The 26,892-nt window shown below is 37.7% G+C and overlaps 1 protein-coding gene across 1 annotated transcript; it reads left to right on the top strand.

Moving 5' to 3' along the window:
• Nucleotides 1–1,087: 1,087 nt before the first annotated feature.
• Nucleotides 1,088–23,110, top strand: LOC139710763 (arylsulfatase A-like). Its single transcript, XM_071622681.1, has 6 exons — nt 1,088–1,383; nt 15,130–15,629; nt 16,179–16,323; nt 18,394–18,646; nt 21,775–21,983; nt 22,894–23,110. Exons 1-6 carry the CDS (start codon nt 1,088–1,090, stop codon nt 23,108–23,110), a joined length of 1,620 nt encoding a protein of 539 aa, XP_071478782.1.
• The last annotated feature ends 3,782 nt before the right edge of the window (nt 23,111–26,892 follow it).

Raw genomic sequence — 26,892 nt, 5'->3', positions numbered from 1 at the left:
CAGTTCTTGTACAGTGGGTATGAATGTGCAAATGAGTGAGCAGTTTTGTATTGGTTCAGAGCTCACTTAATGCACCCCCCCCCCAGATCATTCCTAACGAATATTCAACCCAGACCGATGCAAGGTAAAGATATCCTGATTCAGAATCGTCAGACAACTGTCAGATGTAAAAAATATCAGTAGTGTAAAAAGTGTAGGGGTTTAAAAATCTAAGCGGTATAAATGTCTGGTGTAATTATTTCAGGGGACTAAAAAATGTCGGCTGGCAAAATATCCGGGTGAAAAGACGTCTGGGTAAAAAAAAAAGTCGGGGGATTAAATGCCACGAGTAAAGGTGTCAGTGTTGAATCTGTAAGTGGTGAAAATATAAGAGATAAGAATGTAAGAAATGATGTCATATGGCACAAATGTAAGAAGACAAAATTGCCATGGTAGATGTGTAAGAAAAACAGACAGAAAAGTCGAGAGCAAAGTATGCCAGAGGTTGTAACGCTGTCCATGGCCGAAATTTTTGAGGATTGATTAACTGCTTTGTACCGTAATATATGATTCGCTTTATATAATTATATAATTCTATTTCTTTATGAATAAAACATGTTTACATTTATTAACGTATATTCTTGACAAAAAAAAAATGTAGAGAAAAGATCAAACCAATCAATTACAAACATTCTTTTGTTTTCAAAGTACATAAAGCAGTACGTTCTTGGATCTCGTGTGTCTTTGGACCTGGAGATATATACACGTATAACTTCGTAAGTTACTGTGTTACGAGATCGATTTCAACAGTTTGCATTATGTAACAACATGAACAAATAGACTAAAAGTGTTATGGCAATGCAAGATTTCCTTTTCTCGTCGCTTAAAATGAACGGGCAGTACAACGGGAAAAGAGCTCTGTTCACGAAGAGCGATTGAATTCAGAATAGCCTTGCAGAAATGCATTCAGCCGTTCACTTATACCAGGGAGGTGACCTCCCTGCTTTTACATACTATTGCACAAATCGGCTCGAATTGTGTGTTGAACGTTTGTAGGACGATTTGCATATAAGACACCAACCGACAGCGAGAAGAGATTCCCATCGATATGGAACGCAAAATGTTCATGAAAGTTTTCGGAACTCTGATTTTCCTAATTGGCAACTTTGCCCGGATCGATGGGAGTCATCATCTTAAATGGGAAGGAGTTATAGAGGATGTCCTGCTAGCCACGCGTCAGCGGCAGAAGCCAAATGTCATTATTTTCTTGGCCGACGACCTGGGCTACGGAGATCTGGCCTGCTATGGACACCCGACGTCACAGACGCCCAACATTGACTCCCTGGCCCAAAGTGGGATGAAGTTTACCCAGTTTTATGCTTCTCCTCTTTGTACTCCAACCAGGTGAGCTAAGGAGAAAACAACAACAACAACAACAAATGAATTAAAATCGTTGGTCCATTTCATATATTACGAGCCAACTCCTTTAAGATCTGTGGTGTATTGAATGCTACGTGACAATTGGGGGCAGTGCAATATACGCTCTACACTACACCTCATCTTTATCTCACCATAATCAAAGGCTCAAATGAACCATCATTCAATTTGCAGGCACAGACAACGTGTTGGTCGTAAAGGAGTCTGCGCCAAGACTACTACATGCACCGATGGCACTGTAATTATAATAGGACAGTGCCAGACAACAAGGGTTTGTGCATTCAAACTCATCATTCATTGTCCGGAGTCTGTCGTTTAAAGGTACTGTTTTCCATTGGGAGCAGTGATTTGAAAAAAAAAAAAAGATGTTCGACTTATCACATTCGATGCGTATGTTTAGGTCAGTTGTATCACAAATCATTATACCATATAATTTTCTTTTGCAATAAAACCTAAAATATAATTAGATATCACTATTTTCTCATTAAACCATAACTGTAGACGGTTTATTCTAGGAACGATTTCATCATAACTATTGACATATTTTGTATATTTAACAATACTACTTATTCTTAACATTTATCACACATATAAACAATTTTACATTGGTTGCTTCTGCCCCTTACTTACATTTTTGGATTATTTTGAAACGCTAAAGCTGGTGTTTTTTTCATCTGCCTATGGAAAATAATGCCTTTAAGGCCCCCTCACACCTGAGCGAATTGCCTGAACTATGACTTGCTATGGCTGGCGAAAGGCATTTTTTTGAAAAATCGTTTTCAATGGTAATTGATAGTAAATCATATTTACCCTTCGTGTTTGGGTTCGTACACCTTCTGAACTAACAGTTGCGATTATTCAAATTCGCACGGGATTTTTGAACATGTTTAGAATTTCCCGACGAATTGAAAAATCGTCTGTCATTAATTGCTTGAATTTGCATATCTTATTTAGTCTGCGGTAATCGTTCGTTTATCGTTCGTTTGCTATTGTCACGCATAGTCCCTCATCGCGCTTTTGCCAAGGTGGACCGATCTCGAAAGAACCCCAAACGAAGCAACACGATGACTAGATATGACTTGCGCATAGAAACGAAGATACTATGATAAACGTATTTTTGCTTGCCATCTTCTATGCGAAGGGAAACCAAAATTGACTTTTACTTCATTTGAATAGCTATGTATACACGAAGGCAAGTCTAACAGATACTATGACAAACTATGGATTGCGAAGTGATACGAATACGAGCGAATGACCTGACGAAAAAAATTGGCGAATGCTGAGCTGCTCTCTGTGACCAGCCACTCACCACGCCACTCATAATTATATAAACATTCCATCCGAAAGTTTCGAAGTTTCTTCAGAAAAATGGAAGATGCAGTCCGCCTCAGAGTCCAGTATTTACTGGCAATGGCTCAGAATGAAGTTATACATCAGCAGCTGAACCTACACCAGTTCATCGGAGGCCGCTCCAGATGGAGACGAGGCTTCAGACGACGTCGTATCTGGAGAAGGACGTGGCTGAACCCTGCCAGAAGAAGGGCTTTTGGAATCTACGACCAGCTGTTGGTTGATCTCCGAAGAGAAGATCCTTCGACTTTCAAGAAACTTCTCTGCATGCCTCCTGAACTCTACGATGAAATCCTGGAGAGGGTCAGAGGAAGAATCAGGAGGCAGTACACCTGGTACAGGGAGCCGCTGGAAGAAGGTCTCAAGTTGGCAGCTACTCTCCGTCATCTTGTGTCTGGCACCAAGTACTCCGACATGCAGTATGGGTGGAGGGTGCCTGAAAACACCCTATCTGTAGTGGTCAGGGAAGTGTGTCACGCCATAATATTATGTGACGAGTATGCAGATGAAGTCATGACAGCCCCTTCAACCCCTGATGGATGGAGACAACTTGCTGGTGAATTCTACAAGCGGTGGAATTTTCCCCACTGTGTGGCAGCTATTGATGGCAAGCATGTGGCCATCAGAAAGCCTCCTCTGTCTGGCTCGCTATGCTACAACTATAAGGGCTTTTTTAGTGTAATCCTGTTGGCTGTAGTGGACAGTGACTATACAAATTTGTCTGATGCGACGTTGGTGGTAGGTATGATACAATAGGGGAAAGGGGGTAGGTCGAGTCAATTTAGGGGTACGTCAGATTTGTTATCACCTCACCTCCATTGTTACTGTTTCAATATTTATTTTTTTTGCTAAAATGATAGCAATTGGGGCAATTCATCTCAGTTTTTGCTTGATACCTTTTTTCTTCATCAAAAACGTGCTTTAAGAATGATTAATAATGTTCGATATTTATTTCACACAAAATGATCTTTTGTGTAGAAGCAAAAATCTAAAACTGATTGATTTGTTTCATTATTATGCCTTTGCCTCTTCCTTTCATGTTGCGAGGATGATTTCTCTGGCCGCACTGAAATCTGGACGGACCTGGTCGCTTTTATACTCCCCGAGGAGCGCACACGCACGTACGAGAACGCCTGATCTATTCTGTCGTCTTCGTTTCCAATCGCACGCCATATCAAACCATTGCTCATTGTTCGTTCGTCTTATCGGGTCATATTAACCCTTCGCTCGCCTTCGGCCGCAATTTACTCAAAGAAGTGAACCGAAAAATCGTTATCCTGGCATGTCATATCTATCCTTCGCTTACCGTTCGTTAATCATATTTGGCTTTAGTTTATAATCGGATGATTTGAAGGCAATTTTATTTGAAATCGTTGAATTCGCGCGTATTTCGTGCGTGTTTCCCATTCGTCTCCCTTCGTTCCCCTACATTCGCTCAGGTGTGAGGGGGCTTTTAAGCTTCTTCTTGCGAAACCCCATGACGGATCTGACCAAATTTGGCAACTTGATCTAAATTGTTCAACTGACCACCATGACCCCTCCCTGAATAACCCAAAAGCTCCACAATGAGCGAATCCTAAAAGGGATGGTGTAGTATTGGTTGAGGTGAAGATTAAGCTTTTAACTTTTTGGGAGATACTTAGACACCCCTTTATGAAATTTAAAAGAGTAAATATACAATTCTTAGAGGTATTCAAAGTTTATTTGCCGAGAATCGGGTTTGAAATAGCTGAGATATCCAAAAACAGAGTAAAAAAGGCGTGTGTAGTAAAAGGTTGGTCTCACCTTTTCTTAGGATTGCTTTGTTTTGGACATCTCAGCCATTCAAAACCAATTTTCATCAAAATAAACTTTGAATTCCTCTTATATTAAGCTCTTACATAACTATTTCATAAGAGGTTTCTCAGTATCTAAAAAATAAGACGAATATCGTCAATAAACGTTGAAAACTAGTCGTTCACAGTAGTTTGTTTACTTTATTTCCAACTGAGAAGATGGCTGAATAGCATATTCAGTGCAATAGCTGGTTTTCTGTGGGGTCCAGTTGGATGTAAGAAGGCACCACTTCACCGGGTTGAACCATCATTAATTACAAGGGACCTATACAACGAAGTTGTTGGTCCATGGTTGAACAGCCAGCTCTTTGCTATGAATAAATGAAGCGGGATCTTTTACGTTCATGAGTTGTGACTCTCTCCATGGACGTGCTCTCTCACACAATGGGACCTCCATTTTTTTATGTCCTATTCGAGGGACAGATCGTGTGTTTTGCCTCTTTCTACTATACTAACAGGGGACTGTAATATATCTTACACACAACACTATAAGTGCTCATTAGGACCCGGCAATCGAACTGGGGTCAGTGATGTAGGCCTATATAGACGCTAATTCACTGCGCTTTGGAGCGGATCATGACCCATGACAAATCTGTTGTGAAGAAGACAATCATGGCTATTCAAGGCACATTATTCACAATCTTATGCTTGGTGGTCACTGTAGTCTATCCCGGGCATGAAGGTGCATGGTAAAAACAGTCTACACACTACTACCACAGCCTTGACGCTGCTCACTGATCTGATTCTCACGCTAATGGTGTGGAGGTGAATGTAGGTCAGTTGGAGGAAAAGATGAAGATACAGCTAGCCATACTGCCTTTCCTTTCTTCGTTGGACTTGGTCTATTTCTTATTTGTTTGTTTTACCTGCATGCGTTAGGCTTCGTGATGAACGACGGTCCAGAGATCGATCTCGCATTGCTCGTTACCGGTATAGTCATCCGGTATCAGGTTGTGAACCATCTGTGTGCTACATTATACTATCCGCTCATAGGTTTGTGTGAGAGTTGTGCACATTATAAGTTGACCCATTAGTACAGAAGAGGTTAATGACCCAGCGTGGGGTTCATATAAGTTGCCTGATTAATTCGCTGCCCACCGGTGTACATTCGAAGACCACGATAGCACCGGTCAACGAATATAATTATGTGCATCAAAGCTAACCCTCATTGGTAATGGTCGACTCCAACCGACATTCTTCGGCTGTGTGTGTACTTCTGAGATATCAGGGATTAATCTGTGCACAATTCGTTTCATAATATGTCATTGAGGCTGCCATGTCATCATCCTTGTTCACTGCATTTTGTTATAAATTTTGAAAACATTGTTATTCCTCATCCCAGTCACTATAAATTCTGAAACTCTGTACTCAGTATTAAACTTATCAATAGTTGTTCAAATGTAAAAGTTTGAAAATCTTCGGGAGATCCCCTTTAACCCATTTTACGATCAGCTCTTTATATAATAAATGTATAACGGAGTCCGAGTTCGATATATTGATGGTATATCAAACAATAACTCAGTAAACGCTTAAGAAACAACAACAAAAAAAAAAACCTCATGTGTAATTCAACCTTGGTAGCTCTGAGCGCGATTTTGAGAAATAAACCATTAAGCATTAATCAATATTTATATAGAAATATAACGACATCAAATTGTACGATTAACTCAACAACAGGGCTGACAGGCTAAGTACGTACAAACTACAAAGGAAACCTCACCAATAATACCGAGTGCATCTTAAAGACCTATCACAATAATGTGGAGACACGGGTTGTGACGACTGGCCCGGCTCTAAGGGTTTTGAGAATCCCCATATAGGAATACATGAGTTGGGGCTCAAGGAAGCAGAACAAAAGAAGAAGGCATGCATAGATTTTACACCCGTAGGTGAATTTGTTAAAGGGATCGTACAATTTTGGTTGAGACCTAATTTTAGGTTTCTAACATTTTTTGGTGAAATAATGAGAAACCTCTTATGAAATATGAAAGAGCATGTAATTCTATGAGGAATTCAACTTTTATTTGATGAAAATTGGTTTTAAAATGACTGAGATATCCAAAAAAGAGCGATTCTAATGAAGTGTGGGACCCACACTTTATTACAATCGCTTTGTTTTACTTTGTTTTTGGATGTTTCAGTCATTACCAACCCGATTTTCATCAAATAAACTTTGAATTCCTCTTAAAATGGTATGCTCTGTACTATATCATAAGTATTTTCTTGGTATCTCCCAAAAAGTTAAAAGCCCAATTCTCATCTCCACCAATACTGTACCATCCCTTTAAGTAAGCGGTATTGTAATTGAATTACACTGCTCATTTCTGAAATATGTGAGGCTCCTATGTCATCAACTATGTTCAGTGTAATTTGTTTAAGATTTTTAGATTACGGGTTTCTCTGCTCAAGGTCCACAATAAATTCCACGAGTCTATACATGGAGCTGTTGATTTAAGTATACTACATGATGTGAAATTATGAAAATCGTCTGGAATTATCCTTAAAGTGCCAATATCAATCCTTTTAAAGTCCATCACCAGATAGAGTATAAAGGTAAAGTGGGGTAAGTGGAACACTTAATCCTTTATTCGTAAATCACACACACACACAAAAATAATAAAACGCGCCAAGAAATATTCAAGCATCACAGTTTGACCATTAACATGCACAATACAAATATATAATATTGCTTTGGGTAAATATTGTTCAAAATTAAAGGACAAGTTCACCTTCATAAACATAAGGATTGAGAAAATGCAACAATATTAGTAGAACACATCAGTGAAAGTTTGAGGAAAATTGGACAATCGGTGCAAAAGTTATGAATTTTTTAAATTTTTCTGTTGGAACCGCTGGATGAGGAGACTACTACAGCTTGTGAGTCATATGCGTACAACAGTATAAAGAAAATATAAAAGAAAATTCAACATATTTTCACTTTTTTCGCATAATAAAAGAGCAATTGACTTGCCTCTTTCTAAAGGCAGGGGGAATAATATTACCCATAACATTTATCGGTAACGAGTCAGGGGAATGTGTGCTTTTTTCAAAAGATGGAATTTTGTGAAATTCTCTTTATATTTTCCTTATATTGTTGTACGCATGTGACATCTAAGTTATTCATACACTGCAGTAGTCTTCTCATCCAGCGGGTACTGCACTAAAACTTCAAAAATTCATAACTTTTGAACGGATTGTCTGATTTTCCTCAAACTTTCAATGATGTGTTCTACTAATATTGCTACATTCTCTCAATCCTTATGTTTATGAAGGTGAACTTGTCCTTTAAGTTCAAGATTACACTTCAGTCATAAGTATTCCATTGCCCCACGTACCCCGACGTACTGGAGTAAGTGGAACAACATTGTACGCATAGGACTGTCTTCACAAAATTTTCTCCCCCAAGTTTGACAGTTAATCGAATAAACAGTTCCCTGCAAGACGTTTTGGCAAAAAAGTAACACCATAAACACGATGAATAATTTTAAAACCCCAATCTTAAAGGGAAGATAAACCCCAAGAGCAATGTGGATTGAGTGAAAGCAGCAACATTAGTAGAACACATCAGTGAAAGTTTGAAGAAAATCGGACAATCGATGCAAAAGTTATGAATTTTTAAAGTTTTGGTGTTGGAACCGCTGGACGAGGAGACTACTAAAGGTTATGACGTATGAGTGGACAACAATACCAAGAAAATATAAAGAGAATTCTACAAAAATCAATTTTTCATGAAAATTACAAATTCCATCAGCTTGACATTGACATATGTTAAGGGTAACAATTATTCCCCCTGCTTTCTGACAGAGGTTGGTCCATTGCTCTTTCATAATTCTAGAAAAGCGAATTTTTGTTGAATTTCCTTTATATTTTCTTTGTATTGTTGTCCACTCATACGTCATATCCTCTAGTAGTCTCCTCATCCAGCGGTTCCAACACCAAAACTTTAAAGATTCATAACTTTTGCATCGATTGTCCGATTTTCCTCAAACTTTCACTGATGTGTTCTACTAATGTTGCTGCTTTCACTCAATCCACATTGCTTTTTTGGTTTACCTTCCCTTTAAGTTGAGTGTGCATCATTTCGATTTTCAAATTCACCGCCCTGACGTCATGGTCTTATACAGGCCAACAAGATGCCATTTCTATGAGCAAGTTAGTCCACAAAATTATCATTTTTTACTTCCATTTTTTTTCTTCTGAAGACTAAAACGAGTCTTTTCACGAGTTTTCGGACCTGTGAACTTGTCAATAAAATATTTTGAAGAAAAATAAGCCTAAAATGAGTTTGAATACAACAAAGCACTGACAGGAAGCAGGGGCGGATCCAGGAATTCTGTAAAGGGGGGGGGGGGGGGCGTGACTAATATTTCTGGTGCCACTTCCGGGTTTCATTTCATTTTTCTTTTTTTTTTTCTTTTTTAACGAAAAATAAAGGGGGGGGGGGGCGTGCGCCGGTTGCGCCCACCTCTGGATCCGCCACTGGGAAGCTCTATCATCTCGATGATGACGTCGCTCTCAACACACTGGCGATCAATATTTCATCTGAGGAGAAAATACCCGAAATTAAACTAGAAAATAAATAAAGAAAAAAAATCTACTTACGTTTTGTTGAACGTCTAGTTACGTGTTGTACAATCTTTCAATCACGACACAAAAATACGTTTGTTTGTTTTTTTTATCAAAAAGGACACCAAACAATACCTCGTCATATCCACTGTTTATAAAATAGCTACGACGCAAAATCTTGGAGTGAGGCTGTGAGATGTTCAGGATTTTTGACGATTTTAGCTCTAATGATTCTAATTTTTGTCACAATGAAGGCATCCATTTTGTTTTTACGTAATTGTTTGTTCGTACAAAACTTTCACTCCACTAATGCCTTCTCCCAAACAATGTACGTATATACCCACAATCCTTCAAGTGTTCCACTAACCCAGTGTTCCAGTTACCCCCACCTTACCCTAAAATAAAGCTTATGTATAGTATACTGATACTTTACTTGTTTCATAAAAAGGAACATTTCTTAAAGTTATGATTAAAAATATACTTTTCCATTTTTTTTCACAGCGTTAACAGTAAATATCTCAACTTGATAGTCTAGTGGGATTTTGGGAAAATATGACTGTTAGAGGCATTTTTTAGTAAAAGTTGGGAACCGGTCTATTTTGTATAATTCAAGTACGCTGAATCCAAAAATTCCGGTTCCCAAGCGGAATTTTGAGTCTAAGAGCATCTAATTTGCATAAACAAAATGGCCGCCAATTCATTGCTTTTTAAGGTGTCTCGATGATCTAATTTTCATAACATCTCCCTAGACATGCAGAAATAGTAGTAATTTCAGAAATTAAGGTGCAAAGACAATATCTAGGTCATCATTTGTTCATAACTTTCACTTATATATGCAAATTAAGAAGTGAAATATGCAAATTAGGCGTTGCCGCTGATACAGTAATGCATTACCGCATATATATGCACATGTATAGTACCTACGTGTTCACTTCTGTTTTTAATCATTTTAACAAGTTACCGGGCAAACAAAAAGTACTTTGTGTCGCCGGAGTCGAATCAAAATAAATCAATTCAAAAGATTTCAATCAATTCAAGAATTGAATTACACTTATGCAAATATCTATTCAAATTGGTACACAAGAGGATAACTGGCAGGATTCTAGATTAACGCATTGCTGCAAAATATGGATCTGAATCATAATTCTGAAGATAGTTGTCATTGTATCAAGACCGGTTCACGATTCCTAGTGCGCTAAAGAGATACAAGGAGCAACCTGGGATATTAAAACAAAACATGCATCTCATTTACATAATAAATTATGCAAATATTTTTCCATTTTCTCAACATATTTTCCCCTAAAACAAAGTTTTGCTATTAAAATGTACCTTGGCGTAGTGAAAAATATATAGATATGCTATCGGTCAAACAAAGTGTTCATGGTGTCATCTGAGTCCGAGGAAAATCGAGTGTTGGAATCAACCAATTCAGAATAAAAAAATGAATAACAATATTTGTAATAACGTATGCAAATTGGTACGCAAGAGGCTTTACTACGACAGGCTTCGAGATTCTACAACACATTGCCGCGATATATGAATCTGAATCATTATAGTTATAATATCAAGACGTAAGTTGATGATTCTTTTGTGTTAAAGGAGATACAAGAAAAAAAACACAGATATTAGAAATACCCCAATAATCTAATTTGCATATAGATTATACAAATTTTCTATTGATATATTCCCTAAAACAAAGTCTTGCTATCAAAATGTACCTTGGCGTACTAAAATAATACAGCTAAGATATCGGGCAAACACGTTGCACATAATGATGTCGTCCGAAGTAAATCAAGTACTGGAATCAATCAATACGGGAGAACTGAATGATACTAAAATGAAATATGTTTGCAAATTGATATTCAAGAGGCCGTAGACCAGGCAGGTTTCGAGATTCTACAACGCACTGCCGCAATATATGAATATGTTTCATAACAGTTATAACAATATCAAGACCTGTTAATGATTCCTGGTGTGATTAAGAGATGCAAAAATTAACTGCAAGTAGTAAACAACACACATCTATTATCTCATTTGCATAATAAATTATGCAAATATTCACCCATTTTCTATATGCATATTCACCACTAAAACAAGGTCTTGCCATCAAAGCTATCGAACAATCACATCACTATACATTACTCTATGGATTAGTGCAAGGTCGCTTTTTCCACCCTGTACTTTGTCGTTTTCATTGGATAGATTGGTTTATAATTATTTTCGATCTGTTGAATTTAAAATCAAGTGGCAACTTTCATAAATCTCGTCATAATTTATGGGTTTCCCAGAGATAGATTAAAAAAAACCTATCTCTTCACCCACTCTGCAGGCTCAAGCAAAAAAAAAAATTGTAAGAAAAATCCTGGTATCTCGGACAGTGTCGGAAACAGAAACGTAGGATGAATTTTGTAATTCTAGTCATCAACACCTTTATATTTTGGCTGAAAAGAAACATAATCTGAGTCAAAAAGTCTATTTCTCAATCGAGCTAAATTGATCTGCATTCATGCAAGGTTTGCATCATCACATTGTTGCTATAACATGCACACACTGCTGTACATCGTAGGCCTAATTTGTGACATTTGCATCGAAATGTTCTGCAATGCTTTCGCATGCACATGAAATCACCTCAAGGCAAATTTGCAGGATTGGAGCTAGATATATCAGTTGTACAGGCTGTAGATCAGATCAAAACGTTCCCATCCAATGTCTACTGGTGAAGAAAGATCAGGTCTGGCACAGTGAGCAGGATTTTCTTCTTTTTTATTTTTTTTTTTAAGATACTGGAGTATTGTCGTTGGACTGCTTTTCGAGCGTCCAGTATACTTTTGTCGGTAAAATGGCGGAACATATTTTGCGCCAAACGAGCTTGTGTGATGCATCTTTTGAATCGAATATAAGTTTATTCTTATAAAGACGACCGATAACAACCATGTTCTTGGAACCCTTTAGTTTTTTTCTCGTACAAGCAGCATCCTTGATGATTGTGAGTCATTGTGAGTGCTACTGTCAGTATCAGTCTGGCAGAAAAAGCACAACTCCAGTAGCTATACGGAAGAAGGCCTCTTTAAGGTAGCTATATCGGATAGATGTTATCTCTCAAGGGAACAAAAGTAACTTCATGTTCGCAAGGTAATGGAAAACCCAGGTCCTCCATGAAAAGGTCCATATCCTAATTCTTGGGCAGAAATTCAAGTGACATTGTGGATATTCAAAAACTGTACTTGATAAATCATAATGAGAGGCAAAATGGCGTCCATTTACGTCTGATATGAAGTGGAATCATCTGTATGTAACATGGTTTCTAATGAGTATTCATTATTCCTTATTTCTTACAATTTACTGGCCCTTAAAGCTATAGAGGCCTGTTTGCTAAGAATGTCATTTCTATGATCTGATATCAGAAGTCAGACTGACAAGGGAGCGTGGCGTCGTCCAGTTAAGAATAAATTGAAATGCATCATACTTGGTGGTTATCACTGGCGGCATGTTATCCAAGTATACTGAAAACAAAAACAAAAAGGAACAGGAAGGTGTAAACCCCTTATTTCGCAGATTGCACTGGCCGATGCAATTTCAGAGCTCGAACTGTCTTGGAAGTTGACTAAGTTACATTCTTATAACAGATGTAGAAGGATATAATATAGGTGGATGTGTGCCACATATCTTTTTTTTTTCCATTTCTTCTCCCTCACTGCTATTCTAACATTGCTATTAAAGTTTATCATGATAAGGCGCGGTCAGAGTGGTAAAAGATCCCAAAAACTTCAAGATCTTAAAGACTGCGATCTGAAACTTTTCGATATTTTGCCAATTTGGCCGCGCCTTTTGAGATCTTGGAGATCGCGATCTTAAACTTCTTGATCTTTTGCCAGTGTGTGATCGCGGCTATTCTACAAACTTAACTTTCCAATGGATCCTTCTCCAATCTTATATATCTAACGGACTTGCAACATAATTTTGTTTATTCACTGGGACATCAGTAATGTTTGTTGTGTACATTAAAGGTATTTTTCGTCGACTTGAACCCCCCCCCAAAAAAAAAAACCACTTCATAAGACACAATAGAATAAAACCACCTATCCATTTCAACCTATAGACGAATGTTTGCTATATAATCATATGTAATCTTTATTATCATATATATACATGATTACCATGCTCTGGCTAACTGGGAAATAGCATTTCCGTGCCAATGCTATAGATTTGCATATTGGAACAATACAATAATGGATGTTGCATATGAATAAAATGGCATTGTTCGATGACATTTCCCCCCCCCCCATAAAAAGTTGAGTCATGATCCGTGTAGAGAGAGTTTTCATCAATTCGTTTTGCGATTATCGATTATCGATTAAGTTCATTCGCTTGAAAAAGACCCGTTTTTGTTTTGTTTTGTTTTGTTTTTGTTTTTTTTAGCCCTAGCGCAATCATTTTTGGTTAAGAATCGGGTTCCTAACTTGAATTCTTTAAAAAAATCCAAAAGGACCATTTTAAAGGATTTGAAAAATAAAATTTTACCAGGGTATATAGACTATTGAATGAACTGCATGCGCATAAAACTCATGAAGCCTGCATATAATTTGCATACCGATACAATACATGTATCTGCATTTATTTTGATACCACTGAGAAGGGATTCAGATTTCACCTAACTCTCCAAACCTTCAAGTGTATATATCTAATATTCTTAACTTCCCTCTCAAGAGAAAAAAAATATAAAAAAATCTTCCAGTGTTAATATATATTTATCTGCATATTTCAGTACTAATTTGCATAATTATGAATAAAATATATTATTTAACACCTGAGGAACGTTTATATCTCAAGTTGCTAATTCCATTCTATGTACATAGATTTCAAATCACGTTTTTCCAGCTCGTTTACCAAAAAAAAAATCTCGAAAATGCGTGTCTGGAATTCACAATTTCTGTGGCTGGGCAGCCATTTTGTTTATGCAAATTAGATGGTCAAGATCGGTGAATTTTGCTTGGGAACCGGAGTTTTCCTAACCCTCAAAACCTTAAAGTTTACATCTTTAGTGTTTAACTTGCCTCTCAAGAAAAACATTGTTACAATTACTCTTCCAGTGTTAATATACATTTATCTGCATATGTCAGTACTAATTTGCATAATTATGAATAGAATATACTATTTACCATCTGAGAAACGTTTATCCCTCAAATTGCTACTTCTATTATATGTACAAAATATAAAATCACTTTTTTCCAGCTCTTTTGCAAAGAATTTCTAGAAAATCCGTGCCCGAAACTGAATAACTGACAATTTCTGTGGCTGGGCAGCCATTTTGTTTATGCAAATTAGATGGTCAAGATCGGTGAATTTCGCTTGGAAACCGGAGTTTTCCTGACCCTCAAAACCTTAAAGTTTATATATTTAGTATTTAATTTGCCTCTCAAGAAATAAAAAATGTCAAAATTACTCTTCCAGTGTTAATGTATATATATATATATATGTATATATATATATATGTATATATATATACATACATATTTATCTGCATATTTCAGTCCTAATTTGCATAATTATGAATAAAATATACTCTTTGCCACCTGAGAAACGTTTATCCCTTATAAATTGGTAATTCTATTCTCTGTACAAACATTTCAAATCACTCTTTCCAGCTTGTTTGCAAAGAATTGCTAGAAAATGCGTATCTGAAACTGATAATTTCTGTAGCTTGGCAGCCATTTTGTTTATGCAAATTAGATGGTCAAGATCGGTGAATTTCGCTTGGGAACCGGATTTTTCGGATTCAGCATACTCAAATTAGGTAAAAGAGACCGGTTCCCAACTTTTACTAAAAAATGCCTCTAACACCATTTTAGAGAGCCCTTTTTCAGAAATCCCACTAGACTATGAGAAGAAGGGATTCAATTTGCTTTGCGATAAAACGCTTTAGATTATGTCTTTGTGTTTCTTTTTTCTCTTAAAACTATAGGGCGTCTCTTATGACTGGCAGATATCAGACAAGGGTAGGTGCTTACCCAGTAGTTTTCAACCCGAATTCCCTTGGAGGGCTACCCCTAAGCGAGATCACCATCGCCGAACTCCTGGAACCACGAGGCTACGACACGTACATGGTGGGGAAGTGGCACTTGGGGGTAGGAAGGGAACAGGAGTTTTTGCCAACAAAGCAAGGCTTTCATCGCTACTACGGTTTGCCTTTCTCCAATGACCAGTGCCCTTGTCCGGTATGCACGTACCCGGATCAGCCCTGCGTCTACGCCGACGAGAAGGTGGACACGTGCGCATCGAACGACGTCGCACCTTGCGCTATCTTCTCCGATGATGACATATACAAACAACCGATGAATCCGACGACGCTCACGCAAGAGTACACCGCGAAAGCACGCCAGTGGATTTCCGAGAGCGCAGAAAAGGATAATCCATTTTTCCTGTACTACGCATTCAATCACGTACACTTTCCTCAATTTGCTGGTATGCTGGATAATGAGAATTATCTTTTTATGAAATTTTAGTATAAAGTTTACATGATTATATTGCCATTTGTTGATATTCATCGACCACGGAACATTATTTTCATAAGGTTAAAAAAGCACGACACAGTAGGAATGCCTAACTGTGGTACTGAAATAATATCTCCAGTATATTGTGATTAAAATACATTTGCATATATATATATATATATATATATATATATATATATATTGTCAAAGATAATGTTCTTGTAACGAGGAGACTGAGATAAATGTAACATGCCAGAGAATTTGAAAATCAGCATATTTTCATTTTTATAATAACTATGGTTATATCTACGTCATTTTGATATTCAGCACGAAATTGACACACGAGAAATTTCTTTTGTTTCGTTCTTTGGTTGTTGTTGTTGTTGTTTACTTATATTATTTCAATGTATCTCTTTCATCACAACATTTCCTTGTTTCTGGCTGCCACTGGTTTGTAGATTTCGCATCACACAATGTTACGCACTAGTTTTGCCTTTTCGCTCCCATGCCCAAACTACAGGCAAAGATTTTACGAACTCAAGCAGACGGGGCATTTTTGGTGACGTCCTCTTCGAGCTAGATGCGGCAGTTGGTGACGTCATGAAAGCTATACAAGACGCTGGCCAGACAGAGAACACACTAACATTCTTCCTATCAGACAATGGGTAATGTCACTCTTTACTTTCTTTTAAAGGAGACCTCCGGATGATTTGTCAGACTTTAACACTCGAACAACTATAACGCCGATGGGGTGACAAGACCTCGTATCTGCAATTTTGGTGAAAATGACTTTTTTTATTAATACACGTAGTCAAATAATGGGTTAAGTGTTGTCCTGTCCAAATCCCAACTGTCTTACTCCAAAAATGAAGCCATCACAGCCTTTCAACAAATTGCAATAAACAAGGATGATAACATGCAGCCTCACCATCGAATGCATGAGTTTGGGCTAAAGGAAGCAGAACAAAAGAAAGAGACATACATCTATTTCACACAAGTGAACTCACAAGCAAGTGGTATTGCAACGGAGTTACACCGCTACTCTTCTGAAATATGTGAGCCTCCTATATGTCATCATCATTATTTAGTGTAATTTGTTTAAAGTATGGTGAACGAGAAAAATAAAAGGACGATATTCATAAACAAGGTGATTTATACATTTCTAGAAAGCTTAAGTCTCTAGGAATATGAATAATTAACTTTCAGAAGGTAAAAACGTCTCCAGAACGATGGAGAGATGGTGTTTTGAGACCCTCTTTAGACCACCAGAACCCGATCTGACGGCGAAATTTTGGTAACCAAAAATATGACGTCACGAAATGTGCGCTCTGCTACCACTCCATCCACACAGTGGGCTCCGTCTATGGAGGGCCATTGAGGACGTGGTGCGTTTGGGGCATACGTATGGAGAGGCAGTGTGCCCATTTTCATGTAGGCCTATGCTCCAAACGAGTTGTATCCGAGGCAGCCTTCCATATCCGTCGCCTCTCCCTCGCTTCTTCTACCACTCCGACTTTGCCACTATCACTATCAGTGTCATTGTCACTGTCTTAACTCAATTCACTCTCGATGTCAATCTCAAAGTCTTTCCGCACAATATGAGGTAAAAACTGGACGTTTTAATGTCTCAGCCGAGAAAGCAGAGGCGACTAAACACAGCCAGATATTGCATCCGCTCACTAAGCAATACGTGCTCTATGAATGGCGGCCTCGATGTCCTCGTAAAGTTTTTTGTTCATTTCGTGACGTCATGTTTTAGGGCTCGAAAAAGACGGCTGTTCCGGAGCGATTTCTCAGTGGCGCGAATATCTTTTAAAAAGTCACATTAAAAATCTGCTTTAGGAGACATTTTATTCTGCTTTGACACCTTCTGTTATAATTGTCTTGATTTTAATGTCTCATTCACCATACTTTAAGGTTTTTCAAAGTACTTAGTATTGGTTTTTCTACTCAAGGACCACAATAAATTCCACAAATCTATACATTGAGCTGTCGCTTTATGTACTGCATGATGTGAAATTATGAAAATCGTCTAGAATGCGCCTTTAAGGTTTTTCAAAGTATTGATTTCTCTGCTCAAGGACCACAACGAATTCCCTATATCAATACATGGAGCTGTCGATTTATGTTCTACATGATGTGAAATTGCGAAAATCGTCTGGAATTCCCCTTAAATGGCATAGAAAAGCAATGGGATAGTACTATATGACCCAATATTCCGAGAGAGTTATAGAGGGACCGTTACTTGCATGGAAAAAGTGATATCCATTGTTGAGAAAATTATAATATGAGTGAAAGCAAACTAAATGAAAATAACTGCCTCAGGAAAATATAAAACAAGGAAACAGAAAGATCTTAGTAGTGAGAACGCCCAAAGGAATAACTCGCAACATGCAATTTTCAGTCATGTATTGATATAGACCTATATATCATGTCTCTAAACTGCTTTTTGAATAGATGAATGGCTTTTACATTATTTAAAGTTGTCAGCAGGCATACATTGTCAAGATCTATTGCAGTCGATTAATTGATAACCAGTTCTATCATAACTCAAAGATTCGAAGCATCAAAATATCTCTATCGTAATGGGTGACGGGGAAAACGTGTTTACAGCGTTCTTCGGATAATACTGATATTAGTACAGCAATAGTATTTGAATTATAAAGTCAACATGCCTTATTCCTGTATGAAAAAGCATAATTACTACTGCCTCCCTCCGGTTTGGGTTTTTGCAGTGCAAACTTGAAAGAATACACACTCGGTGGTAGCAGCGGGCCGCTGAAATGTGGGAAATTTTCGACGTATGAGGGAGGCATGCGAGTCCCCTTCATCGCTCACTGGCCTGGACAAATCCATCCTGGCCCGTCCGCAGAACTCGGGAGCATACTCGACCTCCTTCCTACCATCGCCAGCATTGCGGGGGAAGAGGTTCCAAGCGTTCCCTTAGATGGATACGATCTCAGCGGAGTGCTTTTTAACAACGACGAGGTATGAGTGTACTGCAGTTACAACATCACATACAAATGCATATTTTGATTTGCGTTCATTCATGGTGCCCTAATCATTACTTTTGCGGTGAAACGAATATCTAGAAACAAACCATATAGGATTTTTGAATAATGTTTTCTTCTATTTTTCTTTATATTACTTGGATACGCCTACCAAAAAACAAAACCAACTTCCAAACCAATATTCTGGTTGTGACCTCATCTGTCAATCACTGCTAAAGTGCTAATATGATTAGCAAAAGACACCCGAATGCACCCTCCTCAAGATCGAGCATAACTTGCATGTTCCCTCGCCATGTCTTTTATTAGTCACATTAATATCACAGAAACATGCAGGTTATGCTAAGTCGTGGGAAAGGTGCATTGCAACGACAAAGTGATCCTAATCAATAAAGATTGCCGAGTTTTACTTTGTATTGGGATATCTCAACAATCTCAAAACCGATTTTTCATAAAAATAACAAAGATTGAATTCTTCTAGAATGGTGAGTTCTTTAGTATTCATCAAGTGGTTTCTGAATACCCCATGTATCTCTCAAAAAGTTTGGAGCTGAATCCTCATCTCAACCAATACTACGCCACACAAGATTGTGCGACCCTTTGTTCACAGAGAGAGAGAAAAAAAGAAAGTTGTGAGAAGCAGAAAAAACGACATGGATCATCGCCTGATGTCCCTTTTTCGTCGTTAAATCTTAACTGAGTGGTTTGAAAACATTCCTCTCTAAATCTTATTTTGAATTCATTCATTCATTCATTCATTCATTCATTCATTCATTCATTCGTTCATTCGTTCATTTATTCATTTATTCATTCATTCCTTTATTCATTCATTCTCCAACAAAATATGTAAACATGTTAAACATGTTTCGTTTTAATTCGGCTATTCATAGTTATTCAACCAGAACCTCGACAAACGTGCACCTAGAAAATCCAAAAACTGCCCTTGCCCATCGATCCATACGACATGCCGGTCCTGACATCTGGAATTCTCTTTCTCGTGAAGTGCGACGGTGCCAATCAAAGCATACTTTTATAAGACTAGTAAAGAATACCCTTCTTTGCAAATACGTTTAAACAATACTATTTGCATGGTTCTTGCGTGCTGTCTTACCCCAGGTTCACAGGTTTATTTTGTCATACGTACACTACGTACATAATAGCAGCGAGTCTTTCTATGTTAGTTGTTACCAGAATTGTCAATCTTGTATACCTTTAACTACCATGATGTAGAGTATCCCTCTCCTTATCTTTTCCTCTCACTTTTCTTTCTTTTTCTCTCTTTCTCTCATCTTCCTATCTATGAACAAATTGAACGCGCATAACACATTTTTTTTTAAATGATGTTTATGTACATAATATGTGTACGTTATCCATACTGGACGTCCCAGTCAAGCTTTTCATAGCTTATGACGATCCAGACAAAATGTGTCCCATGTTTCATGTACAAACTATGTGCATATTTGTGAATAATGTATGTATATGCATTTTGTGAATAAATCAAATCAAATCAAATCAAATCAAATACATTAACTATTGCATACTATACAAGTGCATAATCAAACTAGTTATATGTGTGTGTGTTTTCTTTTCTGTACTTTATCAACTATCAAAGCCTCAAATCTTATTCCTATTTCAAATTCATTCATTCATTTATTCTCCTATAAAACATGAGTTTATACAATCAGTTCATAATCAGACCAGTTTATGTGTGTGTGTGTGTTTCTTTTCTGTATTTTATTAAACCTCTTTATATATATATATATATATATATATATATATATATATATATATTATACAGATATTGACTGGTACGGGGTGGAATATAACATTCTTTGGACCGCCAGGGAGTTATATATTCCCAAGGGATTATATTTTCCCGAAGCGCGCAGCGCTGAGGGAAAATATGATCACGAGGGAAAATATAACTCCCTGGCGTTACAAAGATTGTTACATTCCACCCCCTACCAGTCGATATCTGTTATATTAGATGGCCTTGCCCTTGATTATGCTTTACAGAAAAGCCTACACTAACGACGTATAGCCTAAACCGTTTATACGTTCATGTTAGCCCGACCACACGCTGTGTGCGCGCTGTCGCGATTTTGTAGTTGTACAGCGGCGACTGGACTGTGTAGTTGCTAGGCTCAGTCCTCTAACGACAGTAGGCCCTACTAACGTTAACGCTAGGCTCAAGTCAAGTTACGACGCTTTAGGGTCCTATACAACTGTAGTTAAATTAGGCTCAGGTCAAAAAGATCAGCAGATGTTTTAGGGTCTACTCACAAAACAAATCTAACTTTAGGCCTTAAACATTATGGCCTATACTGGGCAATTTTTATCATTTGACATCTGTTTCTACTAACTTACACAGGTAGGCCCTATTAAGAGTACCTAGAAACCCAGACTCTACCGAGATTCTAATTGTGTATGTTAAATGTTACAGGGCCTACTAGATAGACTCTATTAACGTTAGGCCATGTTTAGTGGAGTTCGAATCCTTATCCTCCAAATCTTATCGAGCTCGTCGTCGTTTATTATAGACAAAACGGGTTCCATTTTGAAGTGTGAATCCAAACTTCGCGGGCCGATACGTGCATACGTACATTGGGTAGCCTACTATGTACACTGTACGTAACGTTTAGCTTCCCGAATTCTATCCAGGCAGGCCTAGCGCATGACGCTACTCCGCGCAGCGCCGTGCCGTCTACTCTCTCACGTATCGTGTGTGTGTGTGTGGGGGGGGGGGGGGGGGGGGGGGGTGAGTGGGAACAGATTATATCGATCCAGACTGCAGTTATCGATAGTAATCGTTTGCTCCTCTCAGTTACCGACGTGGTCCCACACCCTTATATTGGTGTAATTATTTGTTTTTTCAACCGTAAGAGGGCGACACACATGGAAAAAATATATTCAGTTGACCAGTTGGTCAATATAACGAGCTGGGAAAATATAACATTTGCGATCCTCGCAAACAGCATCACGTGATGAGCTCTCGACCAATCACATACCAGAAACTGTCTAAGCCATCTAATATATAATTATATATATATATTTTTTTTCTCTCTTTTCTTCTATAATATTTCTCTCTTTAATATTCCTCTCTTTTAGAGTCCAAGAGAAAAGCTGTTCTACTTCGGACCTGCTCCTTCCCATGAAGTAGGCCCTCTCGCGGTGAGGTTTAAACAGTTTAAGGCGCATTTTTTCATCGACGGACCATACCAGCCCGCCATGGGCGCGAGGGAGTGCACGCCTTTATATATGCCCGAGGAACTGGATCTACCGCTGCTCTTCGATCTCAATAGCGACCCCGAGGAGAGGTAAATGATCATATCATATTGACACATTGGTTAGTTAAATATCAGTCCGCGACTGAACAAAAATCATTGCGTAATGGCCGGCCACTTCTCATACTGTCCCATAGGCAAAACATTTTGTTTTAACAAAACGCTAATGGAAACGAGGAAAGTCGCACGTGATAAAATCAGTAAGCGCATTTTTGGGCACGCACTGCGGTTAGTTGTTATATAGGCCTAGGACGCAAGACACTGAAGCGGTTAGCTTGGGCTTATTGGTGATGCACTGATAATGCTATGCCTATAAAACCACAAATTACCTTGCTAACCTACCATGATTTGATAAATGATAATTTTATTGTTCCCATCATGATGAATCGAGTAATGACTTTTACTGACAATGACTGATGAGGGGACGAAGATTGTTCTAACTGCAGGTGGTATAAATCCCTCCACTTTCATTTTGAAATTCATGACTTCTCTCAGTATAGCGTTTCAAACCTTTGAAGCAGAGCATCCTGTCTGTGTCCAACCCCCCCCCCTCCACACACACACACACACACACAGACACACACCTGCATCATCATCTGTGTGACGTCATCCGGACGATATGACATATGTACCTGTCATCCAGCAATAAACTCGCAGGGCAGCATATTGTTACCAATATTGCTTTTTTTTTAATTAAATGACCTGAGTGTTCAAAACACGATTTCGAAATAGTTTGTATTCCTACAAATCACGTTGACCAATTATGATCAGGAATCGACAAACACAGAAAAGTCAGACTAATTGGAACGGTTACAGTTTGATATTCCGAAGGAAGAATCTGCTATGTTGAGTATTATGCAGTTTAAAAAGATGAACTTATCTAATAGCTCCATATTTCCTTCAATCCACTTTCATTCTGTCTCTTGTCAATGTGATGCGAAAGCTTCAACTTGAACAACGCCACCTGGGCCAAAGAGGTGTTGAAGGAGATCAGGAGAATGCGGAGAAAATTCATGGCGGAACTGACATGGGCACCATCTCAAACACTTGCATCGGACCCGGCCGTGCAACCCTGCTGCAATCCGGATTGTCCGCCAGATGATCCTAATTTTCCTAAATGCTGTCCATGTGTCCATAAACAAGATCACTTCCCTCTATAGATATCTGAACTTGTTTTCATATTTTCCACTGGTGCTTGGATTGGAAGTTTTGTTGTTAACATGGTTATATAATTCAAATCTACCTTGTGGACACAAACAAACAAAGAAATATCATGACAATTGATATCAAGTAGGCGTATATTTGCGCTTTAATGATCAATGGGTGAATTGCCACTAAAGATGTATCACTGTCTGGGATATATTGTTGTAGGCACCTCTATCTCTATACCTCTGATATCCCTTGTGTGCCAACCTTACCTTGAATATGTATGTATATTGTAGGGCTATAAGCAAATTAATGTTTTTGAATAAAATCTATAAATTTACGTATAGATTTTAGCGAATTTTACATCAAAAAAGCGAAGCATTATGTGTGGACTGATGTCCATAAAATCGAATCTAGATTAAAAGGTATGGCGTTGATAGACATAAGCGAGATCCAGGAAAGAGGGAGCAATTAGATCAAAAGTTTCTTGCGTAGAAACTCAGATTCACAATGGTGGCTATTATAGCTTTTCCCGGCCAATTTTGCATTTTTGTCTGTCCATTTGATAGAAGGTTCATTCAATTTAGCAAAACCCCTCGTTATCGCACACTCTGTCTTTCAAAATTGCAACTTGTGCGTTCAATTTAGCATTTTGATCAATGAAATTTTCACAGTCATGTGGCTTTCGAATTCGTAAAAAGAAGATGAGCAGTCTGTATAACTCGACTAGACGCGAGAGCGTCTTTTGGGTTGAATATACTTCTGAAATAGTGATCGACTTTATTTCAATCGAATATTTGACACTTGTCTGAAAGGGAAGTTTGCAATTATATCTCGGACAAAGATTTTGTAGTATTTGAGCTCACTATAGATTGAAAAAGGTTCATAGAAAGCTTTGCCATGAAGTTTCTAGACGTTTGAGAAGAGGTGATGACGTCATACGACTGACTATTTTTTTTCTTGGCAACAACATTGTTCATGGTTAGTAATTATACACAGTCTTTCATAAGGTTAACAAGGTGAAGGTATACCCCATCGATTTTAAGTACAAACGGAGTTCAGTATCTATCCTTTTTTTGGTCTAATTCAATTCTAATCTTAGTTTTGTTTTTTGACAGAATATATTATTACACAATTCATTCTTTTTTAAACAAAGGAATAATGCATACGATATAACTATCAAACATCTGAGCTGCTAGTGTTTATAGGAGAGATATAAGTGGAATACATTAACGTCGGGTGGGATATTCATGAAAACATGAATTAGGAGGAATATAGAATAAGCAATGGACGGGCATAGACTGTTGTTAAATGAATGAATTGTCAAAACACGAGTAAAAGAAAACATTTTAATATTCAACAGGTTATTAGAAGCAAACAACACATTTGAAATTCCGAACAGAAGAACCAATTTTATGGAGAACGAACATTTGCTTATAATGTCTCTATTGTTTGGAATTTTGATTTAAGCCATAATCCACGACAAATTACTGCCTTTACTGATCCCTCGCGTGAAATGTTTGTACACATTTTCTTCTGTTTTATTGTGAACGTGATGTTTTCTTTTTAGAAAGTGAAATAAATTTGAATTTGAAATTTGAAAAAAAAAAGGCAATATTAATAGATTCAACTCTCCTTTGAAGGCACCTTTTTTCTTCTTTTACAGTGTAAGCAAACATGAAGCTTGGAACCATCATTGCAATTGAATTATTATGTCTTTGTATAATCTTTCCAATTTTGGAGCGCATATAGGGACACAAGTATGCACCATGTATTATGCGCTGTATAAGCGCTGTTAATTACTACGAGTATCATTATTATCATTATCATTGTTGTTGTTGTTGTTGTTGTTATTGTTATTATCATTTTCATGTAAACGTACTGGAAAATAATTACAAATGACACGTAGAGCTTTCCGTTGCAGGGATGATGCTCTGTTCAGTAAAGTCTGGTGAGCATTGCCCAATGCTAAAATTCCAATATCAATGATACTAGCCTGGACGTAAGCAGAATTCGTTTGTGTAAGAGTGTGTATGAAAGAGTATGTATATCTGTGTAGAAGTAAACGTTAATACCAAAAGTGGGTTCGTGTGAACAGACAGATTACGCCACTGCACTGGAAACAAACTCAGAATATTGAGAGTGCTCTATTTTCTTAAAAACATATTTCCCTAAATATTCTTCAAATCCACAGTTTGGATTTGATAAATCGATAAATACAGTTTGCTCTGGGTAGGTTATTATTTCATTACTCTTCACATTTTTACCTCTGACATTTTTACCTTTGACATAATCTCTTTCATTACCTCTGACATTTTTACCTTTTTTTACTTCTGACATCCTCACCTCTGAGACTTTTACTTCTGAGATTTTTATATCTGAAATTTGTACTTCTGACATTTTTACTCGTGACATTTTTACCTCTGACATTTTTTACCTCTGACATTTTTTAACTCTAACATTTTTACTTCTGTCATTTTACCTCTGATATTTGTACCTCTGACATTTTTACTTCTGACATTGATACCTCAGACATTTATACTTCTGACATTTTTACCTCTGACATTTTTACCTCTGACATTATTACCTCTGACATTTTCACTTCTGACATTTTTACCTCTGACATTATTACCTCTGACATTTTACTTCGGACATTTTTACCTCTGACATCTTTACTTCTGACATTTTTACCTCTACATTATTACCTCTGATATTTTTACTTCTGACATTTTTGCCTCTGACATTTGACTTCTGACATTTTTACCTCTGATATTATTACCTCTGACATTTTTACCTCTGACTTTTTTTACTCTAATATTTTTACTTTTGTCATTTTTACCTCTGATATTTGTACCTCTGACATTTTTACTTCTGACATTGATACCTCAGACATTTTTACTTCTGACACGTCACGTTTGCACATTTGCCGTTGACGAAATTTAGAGATTTGCACATTTCCCAGCAAAATGTTTGCACATTTCCCGGCGAGACGTTTGCACATTTCCCGGCGTTTGCACTTTTCCCGGCTTCTAATAGGTGTTAGGAGGGGATTAAATTAGGGGCCAATTTTTACATTCCTCACATATTTTTACATAGTTCTCATAAGGGTTAAAAATTCATGTTCCCATCATTATGCCTCCGCCACGAAGTGGTGCCGGAGGCATTGGGCCGGATGCATAAACGCTAGAAATTGCTTGTGCTAGCCTTTTACTCGAATCCGTATGCATAAAAACAAGCAATTGCTTGTGAGCAAAAGCTTTTGCTAACAAGCACAAGCAATCGCTTGTTGCCCGCAAGCAATTGCTTACAGACCAAGCATTTGCTTAAAAACGTATGCATAAAACATACCTTTTGCTTGTTCTTGCTAGCAATTGCTTACGATTTTCCAAGCTCTGTAAAATGAGCTTGAGCTTTTGCTTATCTGAGACGTTCCCTTTTTAAGTATCATTTTCATATATTCATGGAAGAAAGACCACACTTGGGAAGGAGTGGTATAAAATCTACAAGAAATTACTCATAAGTAGAGAAAAAATTTTTTCATGTCAATAACGGGAATGTCCAGTGGTTAGCACGCAAAATGTGATGAAAAACAGGTAGGATGTCTGACTTCGGTGGAGAGCACGGCCGTGATAAGGCAAAGGAACGTAACTCAAAATTTGGGCATTTTGAGTTATGAGCATATGGCTCCTAAATGAAATGCGCTCTTTTTAATGGTGGATATCTCAATTCTCAAATGTTAACCATTTCAGAGATAAAACGCGTATCTTACACACCTTATTCACAACTTTGCCGTTTC

This window comes from Diadema antillarum, unplaced genomic scaffold (genome assembly GCF_040938485.1).
Source record: "Diadema antillarum isolate AM-2024a unplaced genomic scaffold, OU_Dant_1.0 seq00001560_RagTag, whole genome shotgun sequence".
NCBI classification, from domain to species: domain Eukaryota; kingdom Metazoa; phylum Echinodermata; class Echinoidea; order Diadematoida; family Diadematidae; genus Diadema; species Diadema antillarum.
Note: the sequence above shows the minus strand (reverse complement) of the source record. Positions and strands in the feature narration are given on the sequence as shown.